Raw genomic sequence first — 16156 nt, forward strand, 5'->3', positions numbered from 1 at the left:
ATCACAGCAATACATTTCTTGGTGAGCATAAAAACTAGTATACTAAAAAAAAAAAAACAGTGACCCCAAACTTTTAAACTTTTCCCTTTGCATGTGAAATAATTTCTTAAAATTCAGACCAATCCACTACTGAATCGTTCATAACATTTTAAGAGCCGTTTTGGCCGATTCATTGAAAAAAAATGATACATATAAACAATTCGCTCAAAAAATGATTTGCTGGCTTAGAAACCGGATTTAGTTCACATAAACTCTACAAGATCAATATCTAGCCAATTTTTGAGCCAAACATATGTACAATAAAAGTCAAACACCTTTCCTCCAGTGAAGATCATCCTGTCAAAGATATAATGCATGTCTTCTGGAGCAATACTGTCCTGTTTCTCCATCTCTTGATATTTATCCTCTTCCTCCTCATCGCTGTCCATCAGCAGGCCGTTCAGGGCAGAAGGAGACTCAGCTGTGGCTGACTCAGATCTGGTGTCCATCCCAGCGTCGCTCACCAGGAGCTCTGTGAACCCCGCTCTCAGACTCTCCTCTTCCTCCATATCTCTCTCGTCCTCCTCATCACTGCTGTCTGCTTCCTCCTCGCCGCTCTTCTTTCGGTCCAGGCTGCAGGATCGGGCCGTGCGAGAGCGTCTGGGTTTCTTCCTCAGTAAGCTGCGGCTGGCGTTCACTCCGTTCCTGCTCTGAGGACAGGCAAAATACTTGTAGGCCATGCGGAAACGCTCCTGGATGTATTCAAACACCATCTGACTGTTCAGACTGCGAGCCACGTTCCTCTTCAACGCAAATGGATCTGAAACACACCATTTAGTCATTTACAAATGCTATAATACAGCAGTTGTTGCTCCTTTTCATATGGATCTTAATTCTAACACACATAGAATTAACTTAAAACATTAAATTGTAAAATACTGTGGTTTTTGATATTGTTTATCAGTATCAGTTGATAATGGAAATTGAAGTGTGTTCATTTTTAGATTACCTGTGCAATTATCTAACACTTTGCAATAAAACTTCCATTTGTTTACATTACATTCCTGACCTAACAACGAACAATACATCTTTAGCATTGATTAAGAAAAGGCAATGTTACTTAAAACATATGCTAACGCATTTTAACAATAAGTTGAAATAATTAACATAGCATAATTAAACAATAAGTTTAACAATTAATTGCTCAATTAGAAGATTACAAAAAAGTAATATTTAGTACTAGATAATTAAAAAACTAAAATAAAAAAAATATATACTTTTTAATAAAAATGTAGCATCAAAAGTTTGAGCAACTAATTTTAAACAAAAATATTTAAATGTACTAAAATATTAGCCATTATATAAAAGTACTTTCACACAGACTTACTACAGATATTCTGAATATAATAATATTGTTAGAATATCTGATTTTAGTAACAATTTTAGTCTTACTAATATACTATTACAGCGTTTTTAATAGTTTGAAATATCTTTTATTTTTATACTGCCAGTTTTTATTTTCATTTCCATTTATTCTTTAGTAATTTTGTGTTTTGTCATTTTCAATAATGTCCAAAAAACATTTTCATAACTGTAAAACTTTACTTTTTTGTTTCACATGTAACAATTTTATTTTAATTAATAAATATGATTTGAATAATATTTTATAATGTTGTCATTCATAAATTCACTTGCTGCATTCAAAAAAATATTGTTTTTTGAGTTATTTTTTACTTGGATAAAACTACAGAATTTTTATATCCGCTATTTTTAACAGCTTATCAGCCAAAATATTATATTGTTTTGTCTATTAGATTGTTTTGGCATTTATTAAAAGTGCATCCATACAGAGGGAAAACAGACTCTATAAATCTAATTTGAAACCGTTTTCAGACACGCCTTTTTTATATCCTTTATTTTACCAGGAAAAAAAGCACATTGAGATTAAGAATCTCTTTTACAAGAGCGTCCTGGCCAAGACTGACAGACACAGCACGTTTGAATTTAACAAACATCCAACAATACATACACATATACACACACAAGCAAATCCAATCAAATTTCAAATCACTACATAGCTAGCTAAAACATCTACAACCCGATGTTTCCTTCTCTAAATCATTTAAAAGTACTTTAAAAGTGTCCAACGAAACCAGTTTCTTCAGTTTCAATGTACTTTGTAAACAATTCCAGGCAGAGGGAGCAGCAAATTTAAATGCCTTTTTCCCAAATTCTGTACGTGCCACTGGAACAGACAGTAAAAATAATTCCTGTGACCGGAGGCTGTAGCTACAAGCATACTTTTTACAAATGTAAGTACAAAGATATGAAGGAAGTAAACCTTTTGCTGAATGAACGGAAAAATGCTAAACATTTGGATGCAAACCAAGTGCTTACACTCTTCAGGAAATTAACCATCAAATGAAGTGTTCACAATGCAACATCAGTGTTAACCACACTGGATCTCTGTGGTCTCACCCTCGATGGCGAGTCTGCGGCGAGGCCAGTTCTTGAGCTCCCGCGGCAGCAGCTCTTTCAGACGGATGCTGATGATGTGCTCCTCCAGAGCAAACTCCAGCGTGTAAAAGCGCAGGAGCTCCAGCCACAGCTGACCCAGAGACACGCTCACCGGCTGCTCCACCGTCAGACGAGTCTACAAACACACACACGTTACTGAAAATACTCACCCTAGGGATTCTGTAATACAGTCATGAGTGGGGGTGAAATGCTCACCTTGCCCCTAGCATATTCGCCCTTCTCTTTCTTCTCGGTCTGGGTTTTGGGTCCAGGTCTGGCTTTGCCGTCCCCACGGCCCTCGCCTGCAGGAGCGGGTCTGTGCTCCCAACCAACGAATGAGTCCGACTCCATCCCCGTCAGGTGAAACTCATCCACACGCTTCACATCGAAGCCCTTGATCTGAGCAGACATGAAACAAAAATAGTTATTTCAATCGATGCAACAAGCCTCCAAACATGATAATCCTCATGGGGGATCCCATCCTAAAATCTAAAACACTATCCCCATATTAATATTATATGCATAAAATAGTATTTGGAAAATATTTTACGTAAATATGTAAATCAATTTTGCTGTGAATAATGAATATCATAAAATGTGTCAAATATTTAGTTTCTATTATGTTTTTCTCTCAGTCACTGTTAGATGCATTATTTGTTAAATCAATTTATACTGTGAAAAAAAAATTACTTGGGAAAACATTTAGTTTATTATCTAGCAATTATTGTTTCTCCCCCACTCACTGTAGTACTGTGCTATTAGCTGTATTATTATTTTTTTTTTTTATTATTTATAATGATAAAAATTATTATTAAGCATGCATAAAATATAATTTGAAAAACACGTAGTCTATATTATGTTGCAATTATGTTTTTTTTCTTCAAATCTCTAAAGTATTGTACTGTTAGATGCATTGTTTAAATCAACTTATCCTGCAAATAATTATTATTATAAATGTTTTATTTGACACTATTTCTCTAAGCTTTTCCACTGACCTCTTGCATCCCCTCAATTTAAAAACTAACTCAGATTACAGATCCATTTGAGGTTGACTAAAACATGAGATCGTACCCAGTGTCCTAGATACACGGGCAGGATGGGCTTTGCTCTCTGTTGCAGGAAGAATATGACCATCAGAGACAGCGAGTAAGACGGGATTCCTCCCTCCGCCTGACAGTCGATGTGGCACAGCTACAGATAAACACAATCTCGTTAGACCTCGGTGAGAACGGTTACTGTAATGTCTGTAAAACCTGATGGAGAGTCATACGTACATTGGCCCAGTGACGGAAGGCCAAAACCAGAGGCACGAGCCTCGGCTCCAGTCTAGCCAGAGCTGCAAGGTGATTGGTGGTGAGGCACGCGACATCATTTCCTGCACTCACTTTGCACATTAACCCACTGCAGAGACAACAAACAACTCCTATCAGCCATGACAGGCTATTATTGATGTCTTCAAATGTTTATTCTTTGTGTGCTGTGACTATTTATTGAAGCGTTTTATTGCTGACATTAAACCGACCTGGCCACATCTCTGCAAAAAACAACAGGGACTTTGGCATGAAAATCTGACTCCACCTCAGCAAACTCCACTGGAAACAAAAGCGAAACTCGAGTTAATCTGAGCTCTCAAAACTCAAGTCTGGTGCATTTATCAACTTTCAGCCGTTAGAGCTGGTAAACGGTCAAGTGAAGCACATTTATACTACAAACTAGGGGTGGGCGATATGGGAAAAATATCATATCACGATTTTTTATAGAAATATCACGATTCACGATTTTTATCACGATTCTTTGTTAGTTTTACTATTTTGGTTTTACAAGTTGTCTGAGCATTACAGCCAAACTAGAAAGACAAAGATGCATGGCAGATATTTAGGCCAAAGTGGGCGAAGATAAAAAATTAAATTAAAAAATAATTTCTTATTAAAGAAATTTAATTAAATTAAAATAAGAACAAAGATACACAATACAAATACACATAATATACAAATAAAACAAACAGTGCTTTATTTCCAGGTACAATAGGTGTATTTAGCAGAGCATTCAATGAAATTGAATGAACAAATATAAAAATAAAACACTAGATAGACTGATTATTATAACTGTATTAAAGTTTTTCAGTCAAGAATAGTGAGTGAGTTTTCTCTTTGCGTTTTGTTGTTTTGTTAACGTTAAATGAATAGTTCCCCCACAAATTAATATTCTGTCATCTATCTGTCAATTCTGTCATAATGTTGTATTTTTATACCATCATTTACTCAAAAGTTGTTTTAAACCGGAATGAGTTTCTTTCTTCTGCTGAACATAAATGCTATTTTGAAGAAGGTGGAAAACCAAACAGCTGCTGGTCCTCAGTGACTTCCATAGGATTTTTCTTTCCTGCTATCAAAGTCAATGTGCTATGTGCTCAGAACAAGCGCACGTCAGACCAGCGCGCGAATTAAACATTTAACCAGCAAGGCTTGTATGCAAATGTACTTTTGCGATCGCGAATAAGTGCAGTGTCCTGTCTGAGTAACTCTACTGCTGTATGTCCTGTTGTACAGTATATAGAGACGGCGGCGCCAGAACTGTATTTGACAATGTGCGCGGTAGCGCGATACTACGATATTTCTTAAAAAGCAGATCGTGGAGACATTTTTATCGTCCACGATCAAAAATCGTCATATCGCACACCCCTACTACAAACCTTCTGATCTAAAGTCTTAAATCACACAAATTAATATTGTAGATTCGTATAAGCAAAAATATTAGCAAACTAAACTTGCCATTCATTTTTCTGTTTTAAACAGGTTAGACAAACTTTTTTACTACCGTTTTTCCATATTAATATACAGTAATATCCTACATTTCAGTTATTTTTTCCATATATTGTATTTTGTGTGTGTGTATATATATATATATATATATATATATATATATATATTCTGTAATTATACACTTATTTCTCCCCTTCAGTTGTTATGTTTTTAAGTTACATAATTTATTTACTTATTTAATGTGTGTATAATATATATATATATATATCATATAAAATATTAAAGTCCAATGTATAGACTTTTAAATATTAAATATTATTAAACTATATTACACATTTAGTAATTTTACATTTTTGTTATTTTTAAGTTAAATACATACACACACATGCATTTTTAAAAATATATAAATAATTATCAAATGCATGATATTACGTTATATTTTTATAAGAAAATATAATGTAAACATAATAAATATTTGTACTACAAATGTACAGTAAACATTTAAGTGTAAAACTGTACGTGCTATAGACATAAAAGAATTTCATTTATTTATATTAGGTTTTCTGTGACTTTTTAAATTTGTATTGGTTGCCATGGGAGTTAATGTCAAATTAATTTCATTAATTATTCGGCATAATTAACTAATTAACTCGAAAATGTATTTTGACAACCCTTATTTTTTAACGATAATGTGTTCATTACATTGGATATCTTTTTAGAATTATGAAGCATAACATATGAATTAGATTTTTTTCAGACAACAACATACTGATTCCCCAGACCATTCAAACTTAGTGTAGGATTATAATGGCTTGTAGCTGAATTAAAGGGAAACCTACCGCTCTTCTTGAGGATCTCCAGCACCTGGATCAGCACATCAGGCTGAGTCATCTGCACAACAGAGATGTGCAAAACTTAAACACAGTAAAACACACTGACACGTATCCACAGAAGCATGCACGTTCGTTCTGACTCACAGTGGAGGGATAAGAGACATCGATGTTGACGTCACTCGTTTTGAAGGCGAAGCGGGTGAGACAGGAGCCGTACAGACGGAGAGAACACGCTAAGAAGATAAAACAAGCATTTAGATACTCAGCAGACTAGAAGAAACACTTCCTTGACTTCAGTTTAGTTTACATCAAGTTTAGTGCATGCTATTACCCAAGCACTGTACCTGTGAGTTGTTTGCATATAATCCCCTCCATCCGGAGCACCACGGCTTGCCTCACCGCAAAGTCTTCCTCCGAGATGCCGTGCGTCTCTGCCACCTCCAGCACGACCGAGTCTAGTGCCCTCAGCTGGGCCGGAGAGGGAGCCGGCAGCGCTCGCAGCTCATTCTCCTCCTGCTTTTCCTGCAAAGACCCACATAAACAAGACAAATGAGTCAAATCCAATACAAAATATCCAAAATTTAGCTATATCTTTGGTGCCGTTGCTTTAAAGGTGATGAATACCGAATGCTTCTTTCCTGAAAGGGTTTCAGCACTCTAACAGTGACATGTAGCATTCTTTTGCATGCCTGATAACAATTTCTATTCATTTTTTGAAGGTAGAACATTACAGCATTTCAGCAACATTCCAACAAAATAATATCTTGAGGATTTGAAATGTTTGAAGTTCGAGGATTAGAAAGTTTAAAAGTGAAGAATGAGATATAAATATTAATTTTGTTTGTTTGCTTGTTTATTATTTTTTTAATGCCATGTTAGTATCAGGGCTATTTACATGGCAAACATAAAGTCAGCAACATAATCCATAAAATTTGTAATTATTAAAACATTAACTTAATATTAATATTGTAAACTTGCAGTGTAAAAAATAATTGTATTATGGAATCAAATATTCATTTTATATTATTAATTAATATATTAATAAATAATAATTATTATTTTTATTATTCAATTTGGTTGGGTTCAGTGCTAATATAGTTAACTAAACTAAAACCATTAAAAAAAAACATTTATTACTTGAAATAAAATAAAACATAAAAAGGAAAACACGTAAAAACACAATTTGCCAAGGTAATATTTCTCATTTTCATTTAGCTCAACTTCATGAACTAAATAAACATAACTAAACTGAAATAAAATAATAAAAACTATAGAAATATTACAAAAATTAAACCAAAATGGCAAAAACATAACTAAATTATGAAAACTAACAAAAATTTAAATGAAAATAAAATATCAAAACAAAAACTTCATTAGCATCGCAATAAAATAAATACTCTAAATACTAAAGTAACGCTGGCTGGATTCCTAAAACCCCAGTGAGAATGTAATGTGGACAGAGACACTATCACAAAAAAAAAAAAAAAAAAAGATTTCTACAAAATCAAACAGTAACTAAAATATTTGATCTATTTATACGCATGTCATGTGACCATTAAAAAACATCAGAGAACATGTGACTATCAATAAATTACTGAAACGTTAAAATATCAGAGGACACTTCATGCAGATATCAGCTGACAAAAAAGTTTGGCAACATCTTTTCCAAGCTTAAAGTCACTGTGGATTTCATAGAGCACAGAAAAACCAGAAGATGTTGCCTGCGTCCTCACCATGATGTTCTTCTTGTGACGTTTCTCTTTAATGTGCTTGTGAGCACCCTGGATGTTCTCCACATGGACTGAACACAGTTTGCATAGATACTGGAAATTGGGGTACTCCGGCGACGGCTGTGGAAATAAACAACGGCTGAGAAAGCAATCACAACACGCCACATCTCTTCACACATCCGCACGCTCCACAGATGTGCTAACTGAGAAATCAAGAGGCGCTCAACGACTCGGATTCGGTTAACAAGCCGCTTTTCACCGTCACTCAAAAGCAAAATCAGCTAGTGAGCGTGAAAACATGCGGTCACATTTACAGTTATCAGAGTTTGAGTTACAGCTAAAGTCAAATTAAACTAGTCTGTGCAAGTTAAAGGGGTCATCAGATGGCCATTTTCCACAAGTTGATATGATTCTTTAGGGTTTTAATGAAAAGTCAATAACATACTTTGGTTAAAATTTCTCAATGGTAGTGTAAAAACACTTTTTACCCTGTAAAAATCAGCTGTTTTCAGCAAGCCGTTTTAGTGCACTTTCCTTTAAATGCTAATGAGCTCTGCTGACTCCGCCCCTCTCTTCTGTGGGGCGACGAGCCGTTCTCATCATACTGTTTACGTTAGCCAAGGAACTTCCTTACTAGCACATTATTAGGAAAGGCGATTTGCAAAGATTCATATAAGAACATACTCACTTTTTTTGTAGATGAAGCTGGATCACGAATGATTTGCGCGAACATAAACACATTTAGGTAGATCGGGGGTGCATTCCCTTTAAAAAACCTAATCCTCTGCGTCTTCAGTGGCTCAGATGTTGAGAGTAAATGATAACTGCTATGTTCATTATTACATCCAACAACAGAACACCTCAATCGCTTAGGAGCCATTCTTGTCTACATCTGCTCCAGCGGTGAAACAATGGCGGACTGTAAGAGCTCGCTCAGGGCAGGTCTAAGGTAAAACGCCAGTGTCAGTCAACAATCGTGGGAGGGGCCTGGGTCTGTGTGACGTCACACAGACAGGCATCTGAGAATGACTTGATATGAGAAAGGAGAAATGATTTAACGAGATTAAAAAAAACACTGGATGGAACTTTATCATTATAGGGTGGTTGTGTACACACATTTCGGTTCAAACAACTTGTAAAAGTGCATGTAGCATCCGATGACCCCTTTAAAGCAAATATGTATAGGATGACACTCATATTTATTTGGCACAAAATAAATCCTTAACATAGCAGTAAAATTGTAATTAAAAAAAATTAAAAACTTGAATATCATTAAAATATTTAAAAATATATATATTAAACAAACAAATGGATAGATGGTTAAATAGACGAAACTATAAATAGATAAATAAAATAAGTAGATAATTAAAACCATAAATAAATGACATGAAACAATAAATACCCAAATAAATAAAAATAAAAAATGAGTTCTACACAGCAGTAAAAAAAAAAAAGTAAAAAAACAAACAAACAAAACTTAAATATAAAAAAATAATCCTTTAATAAAAAAATAAATTTAAACAAATAGATAAAACCATAAATTAATTAATAAAAAAAATCTAAATACAGCTGTAAAAATGTAAAAAAAACAAATCCTTGAATATAATTACAATAATTCTTTAAAAATAAATAAAACCATGCACAAAAAGTTCCAAGCTCTATATGTTCATGACAGGAGTTAACTGTACACTGACAGGGAAAGTAAGTTATTCTGTCAAACTAGTCTCATGTTAGCACAAATAATGTAAAAAATAAAGTCTTGTTGCTCCACTTTTAAAACATTTCAGCAATAACCATGACCTTTACATAACACCTGATAAGTAAGACTGAACTAGTCAAAATGATCTTCTGTAGTAATCTACATTATCGAGCTTATCATGTACTGAGGCCACATTCATTTCTAATGAATGCGTTTTGAATCCGTGGACTTGAACAACCAAGTGCAACCGTGCTTCCTCAATAAATATAAAGCTTTTCCATGTATGTCTTACCTTGAGCAGCCGGTGGATGTAGTCCCTCTGCAGTCTCTCCTCTGCCTGTTTGAGTCCCAGCTGCTGGTCAGAGGTCAGGTTTCCAACCTCCACGACCTCGGCTGTTACCTCGCCTCTCTGTCTGCCCGCCTCCATACCTGAGATTAAAAGAAACAGACATCGATAGCATAACCAACCATAACTCTTTACATGGCAAAACATAGTAAATTCACCAATTTATACAATACTATTTTTTTTAAAACACCTTTAGTGAATTTAAAAAAAAATAATAATAATAATTCATTAAATTTCAGCATTTTCATGCATGTATTATTTGCCACTATTAAATATACACTAGAGTTCAAATGTTTTTTTTTTTTACTAGTTTTATTCGGCAAGGACGCATTAAATTGATCAAAAATGACAGTAAAGACATTTATAATTGTAAAGACTTCTATTTCGAATAAATGCTGTTCTTTTAAACTTTCTATTCATAGAAGAATCCGGTTTCCACAAAAACATTCAGCAGCACAACTGTTTCAACATTGCTAAAAATCAGAAATGTTTCTTGAGCAGTAAATCAGTATATTAGAATCATTTCTGAAGGACCATGTGACACTGAAGAGTGGAGTAATGATACTGTAAATTCAGCTTTGCACCACAGTAATAAATAACATTTTACAATATATTCATAGAAAATAGTTATTTTAAATTGTAATATATTAATTCACAATATTACAAATGTTTACTGTATTAACTAAATGCAGCCTTGGTGAGCATAAAGAGATTTCTTTCAAAACCATTACCAACCCCACACTAAATTGCCCAGATCTCATCAGATCATGGGTGTGTATTTTCTCACCGGTTATGCTGTCTTTAGCGGTGATGGTGTTGTCGTGTGTTGAGATCTCCTCTGCTGTGCTGGTCAGCGATGCTGCTCCTACATCCTTGACTGGTCCACCGTTTCGGACCGAAGTTTTGTTCTCCTGGCTTTGCTGACGGCCCTCACTGGGCTGGGGCTTCCCTTTCCCCCTCTCGCCAGAATTAGTTCTGCCTGTCAGCCGGCGGGCTTTGCCCTTCCCCAGCTCCTGGGGGCTGCCAGTGCGGTTCCTGCTAGCGATGGGGCCGCCCTGGATCTCCTCTTTCACCCTGGGGACGGCATCCTTGCTTCGGCTCGGGACTTTGGCGCTCTCCCGCTGGGGTTTGGAGGACGACGGCTTGCCCCCACTCGAGCGGGAAGGTTTGACCACCTTCACGGGGCTTTTGGGGTCCTCCATGTCACTCCACTTCTCTCCGGACGAGACTGAAGAAAAGCCCAAAGGGCTTTGGGTTGAAGGTTTCTGGAACAGAAACATGAAAGAATCAGATTTTGGGGATCCAGAAATGTTTGAGAAATCTATATTTAATATGTGCATATGTATGTGTGTGTGTGTATATAATATTATCTCTTTACCTGCCTAAATTGAATACTTCATATTATATAGTTGGAATAAAATTTATATATTTAATTATATAATAATATTTCCAAGATCATGACTAGGTGCCACTCATTGAAGTATTAAGATCATTTTCACAGATTCTTCCTGATTTCTCAAACATTTCTGGATCCTCAAAATCTGATTCTGTCAGAGAGATATATATATATAACTGTGTATATTTCTTATGTATATATAAAGACACGCATACAGTATATATTTTGAAAATATTTACATGTATTAAAATGCAAATATTTATATTCATATAATTTATATTATATATAAATATATTTAATATAAACATTTTCTTAAATATATACATACATGTGTATTTATATACACATAATAAATATACACAGTATACACACATATATTATATAAAAACTTTTATTTTGGATGCGATTAATAGCTATTAATCATTGCCCAGCACTAATATAAATACTAATTGTGACAATTCTGGACATTTCTTTATTGCATTTACTGTATTTATTCAGTGTAAATATGCATATTAAAAACATTTTTAAAATAAACAAATTGTTAAAAATGCTAAATTATTATTAGTGCTGTCAAATAATTAATCGCAATTAATGGCATCCAAAATAAACGTTTTTGTTTAGATAATGTGTGTGTGTGTGCTGTGTACATTTATTATGTCTATATAAACACTCATCTATAAGAAAAATATGTTATGTATAAATTATGTATTTACATGTAAATATTTTCTATATATAGTGTATGTGTGTATGAACATATACATAAATATACACAGTACACACATATCTTATGTAAACACACAAATAAATTATTTTTGATGCGATTAATAACTTGACAGCACTAATCTAAACATAGCTACAAATAGCTAAATGTTATATTTTTTACATTTAGTGTATGTATTCAGTGATAATATGCATATTAAAAGCCATATTTCTAAAATAGGTTTTAAAATGTTAAAATTGCAAAGTTATTATTATTATTATTATTATAATATACAGAAATATTAAATAGCTAAATATTATTATTGCATTCAATTTATGTACTGTTTTAAATATGCATACTAAAAACACATCTATGAAATTGCATTGTATTACGTTTTTAAAAACACAAAGTCCATATTTTGAGACAAAACTTGAATTGCGAGCATAAAAATGAGAAATGTGAGATAGATGCTTCCATACTAGTTAGTTTCAACATAATCTGCTTACTTAATACTGCACAGTTTTACATTGATGAATTATTAAATAATTAATATTGATGAATTAACAAATAATTTTGCATTCAAACATTTTATCAGTCCATGCATTCACTGGGAATCGAACCCAAGCTCTTGGCGTTGCTTGCGCCATGTGCTACTGACAGGCTGCCTGCTATGTTTTTTAAATATATCCTGCATCTTTTTAGCAAATGTAGTGGGTCAGATCACATAATGCATAGGGTATTAAGATTATTACAGAATAATTGGCAAGAAGGCAGGATATACCATTATAATGAGTGATTTCCTGCTTAATGCTTAAGAATCCAAACATGCATATCAGTAAATACAACAACCATCCAGCCAATAACTACACATAATTATAACTTCAGATGATTTAATTAAGGAATTACATATTGGATTTAAAAAAACAGTGTAAAATATTCATCTGAAAGCAAAACTAATGCACAAATATTGAACCCCTCACCTGGTCCCAATATCAAGTTGAATGACCTGTAGGCCTGAACAAAAACAAAACTACAGGCGTACAGGATTTACAGTCACACATTAGAGTCCAAACATGAATTAGGACACTATTTGCATGTACCAGCACTGATTTAACATCCTAAAAGTTACTGCCTGTTTCTGACTTCCTATTACAACCGTAAAAACATTGCATGTAACCTTGCAATGATCAAACACGAGCAATGCATCATTACCAGCATGCTTGCATGCAGAACGCATTTGCAAATAAGTAATAAACAGTTAGAATTGTGTATTTTTCGCAAAAAAACGTCTCTTTTTTTAGTAATTCCCCCAAACTTTTGTCAGTGTATTTAGATTTAGCTTGTGCGCTGCGCTACTAACGCGTCGCGGACCTTTTCCTCACTTGTGCCTTTAGTTTTCTGTCTTACCTGGATTCACTAACGCGCGGTAGATCAGCAGCACATGCTGAGAACGATCATACGGAGCGGTGACGGATCGGCGTCGCGTTAAACGCCATGTATCCCGGCGCTGATGATGTTGTTGTTGTTTTCGGCCCTGCTCAAGACGCTGAGCGCACGCGCCATGTTAACTCCGCTCGCGCGCTGGATTGTGGGCCGCGTCAGTGCGGAAGGCGGAGAAAACGAAACTGGAGTCCGACGCGACGCAATGCTTCGGCCTACAGGCGGCGCGATGCGGCCCAAACAACAGAAATAATGAATTCCTAAAACTCTAAAAGAGAACTGTCGTCACAACTAACGTTAAAATGTATCAACATTCTTCTTCTTCTTCTTAATTAACCTAGTTAAAACATTCCAAAACTAAAAAGTACTTTTTAGATATTAAACATTTTAATATTTTGGTTTATAAAATAAAATATTGGTTAAAATATCAAATAATAATAATAAATAATGAAAACATACAACATAAAATAAATTATAGACATTTATCTGTTTTTTTGTTCGTTTTTTGTATAAAAAATAATTTTAAGTAAGCTATAATTAACATTCTCCAGGCAAAAAAAAAGCATAATATTCTTGGTTTGCCAAAGATCTTATTAAAAACAGCAGGTAGGTCGATATTTGCTTATTTCATTCAGTGTTTGTATTCAGTGTTCATATGCATTTTAAAAACATATAAATATAAAATAAATAGCCTAACGGTTTTAAATCTCAAAATGTGAAATTATTACTATTATCATTAAATATTTTGTAGTTAATAGATTAAAATAGCCTAGCTAAATAAATAATTAACAAGTAAAGCATATTAAAAAACATAGTCATAAAATAAGTTTTATAATGTTCAAATGCAAAGTTTTTATACAGAAATATGACATAGCCTAACTAATTAATTGTTACAAATAGCTTATTGTTATTATTATTATTATGCATTCAATGTCTGCATTCAGTGTTAAAATCCGTAGGCCTATTAAAAACACATCTATAAAATAAATAACTGTAAAAACTGCACAGTTGTTATAGCCTATGTACAATAGAAAAATAATCTGTTTATTCATATCAGAATTTCGGCTCGAACGGGTTCGCGTATCATTTCACGAATTGAAAGATTTTGTGATATGCACTTTTAAGTCCTAATCTTAAAGGGGTCATCGGATGCCCATTTTTCCACAAGTTGATATGATTCTTTATGGTCTTAATGAAAAGTCTACAACATACTTTGGTCAAAATTTCTCAATGTAAAACACCCTTTTTACCCTGTAAAAATCAGCTCTGTTCATAGCAAGCCGTTTCCTTGCATGTCGCTTTAAATGCTAATTAGCTCTGCTCACCCCGCCCCTCTCTTCCATGGGGTGACAGGCAGACTGTAAACTTTAGCTGCATTTAGCCACGAAACTTGCTAACTAGCACATTATTAGGAAAGGCAAAGATTCATAAAAAAAACCCTTATACTCACTTCTTCTGTAGATAAATCTGGATCACAAATGATTCACGCAAACATAGACGCATTTAAGCAGATCGGGATCGGCGCATTCACTTCAAAAACGAAAGTAACGTTAATCCTCTGTGTCTTCAGCGGCTCAGATGTAGGGAGTAAATGACGACTGCTATATTCATCATTACATCCAACAACAAAACACCTTAGTCGCTCAATCTGAGACATTCTTGTCTTCCCCTGCACCAGAGTCGACACAATGGCGGACCGCTCTCAGCTCACTCAGGGCGGGTCTAAGGTAAGACGGACTTGTCAATCATCAATCGTGGGAGGGGCCTGTGTAAAGACATACACTTTACTTTTTATAGAATCTATTTAGAATCATATTCTATTTTTATTCTTCATATCTATTTTTATTCTCATATCTATTTTTTATTTTATTTTATTGCTAGTTTATTTCTGTATATATGTTTACTGTACTTTTTCTATTTGTATTTTTGTAAACTTGAGGTTTTTCTTAATTTTGTTGGACAATTTGTTGGACAGTCGTACAATACATTTCACTACATGTCGTACTATGTATGTATATGTATGTGACAAATAAATTTGAATTTGTAGAACTACGTCATTCTGACAGGAATCTCAAAACAGCCTGATTTGAGAAAGAGGATTTAAAAAAAAAAACACCGGGTAGATTTTTATCATTATAAGACGGATGTGTACACACACTGCCAACACACACTTATGTTCAAACAACATGTAAAGTGAATTCTGCATCCGATGACTCCTTTAAATGATGATAGCGAATCATTTGAATCAGATCGGAACTTCGGAACCGTTTCGTGATTCTTTCTTTTTTCATTTTTTTTAATTTTTCTTTCTTTCTTTCTTTCTTTCTTTCTTTCTTTCTTTCTTTCTTTCTTTCTTTCTTTCTTTCTTTCTTTCTTTCTTTCTTTCTTTCTTTCTTTCAAACAAAAAATCAAACCATTAAGTCAGTACAACAAAACAAATGAAAATAAAAATATAGAAAGAAACCACAGTTTTATGCCATGGTTAAACTATGGTTAGCGTAGCAAAGCCATGGTTAATTCGTGGTTACCGTGTTTTAACTATAGTAACCATGGTGTGTGTGTGTGTGTGTGTTTGTTTGTTTGTGTATCTATTTATTTTTGGTATTAAAACCCTGGTTAATGTTTATAAAGGATGTGTTGCCAGGTTAACAAACAATTAATTAATTAATTAATTAATGTATCCTACACTTTAAAAGGACACATAGTGTGACTTGATAAACAGAGCTTTGTATAGTTTCCATAAACTTTTTTATT

The 16156-nt window shown here is 34.0% G+C and overlaps 1 protein-coding gene across 1 annotated transcript in view; it reads right to left on the reverse strand.

Moving 5' to 3' along the window:
* Positions 1-13552, reverse strand: part of LOC306859890 (terminal uridylyltransferase 4-like) — a 27607-nt gene extending 14055 nt beyond the window's left edge. Inside the window, exons 1-13 of the mRNA XM_079401287.1 lie at positions 13370-13552; positions 10654-11131; positions 9813-9949; positions 7825-7941; positions 6436-6613; positions 6236-6324; positions 6098-6149; positions 4019-4088; positions 3771-3897; positions 3568-3687; positions 2713-2895; positions 2458-2632; positions 315-799 (exon numbers count right to left, since the gene is read on the reverse strand). Of these exons, the coding sequence (XP_079257413.1) occupies positions 315-799; positions 2458-2632; positions 2713-2895; positions 3568-3687; positions 3771-3897; positions 4019-4088; positions 6098-6149; positions 6236-6324; positions 6436-6613; positions 7825-7941; positions 9813-9949; positions 10654-11068 (2148 nt within the window). The 5' untranslated portion in view covers positions 11069-11131; positions 13370-13552. The remainder of the gene's footprint in view (positions 1-314; positions 800-2457; positions 2633-2712; positions 2896-3567; positions 3688-3770; positions 3898-4018; positions 4089-6097; positions 6150-6235; positions 6325-6435; positions 6614-7824; positions 7942-9812; positions 9950-10653; positions 11132-13369) is intronic.
* Positions 13553-16156: the final 2604 nt, after the last annotated feature.

This window comes from Barbus barbus (assembly GCF_936440315.1).
Source record: "Barbus barbus genome assembly, chromosome: 40".
Lineage (NCBI taxonomy): Eukaryota > Metazoa > Chordata > Actinopteri > Cypriniformes > Cyprinidae > Barbus > Barbus barbus.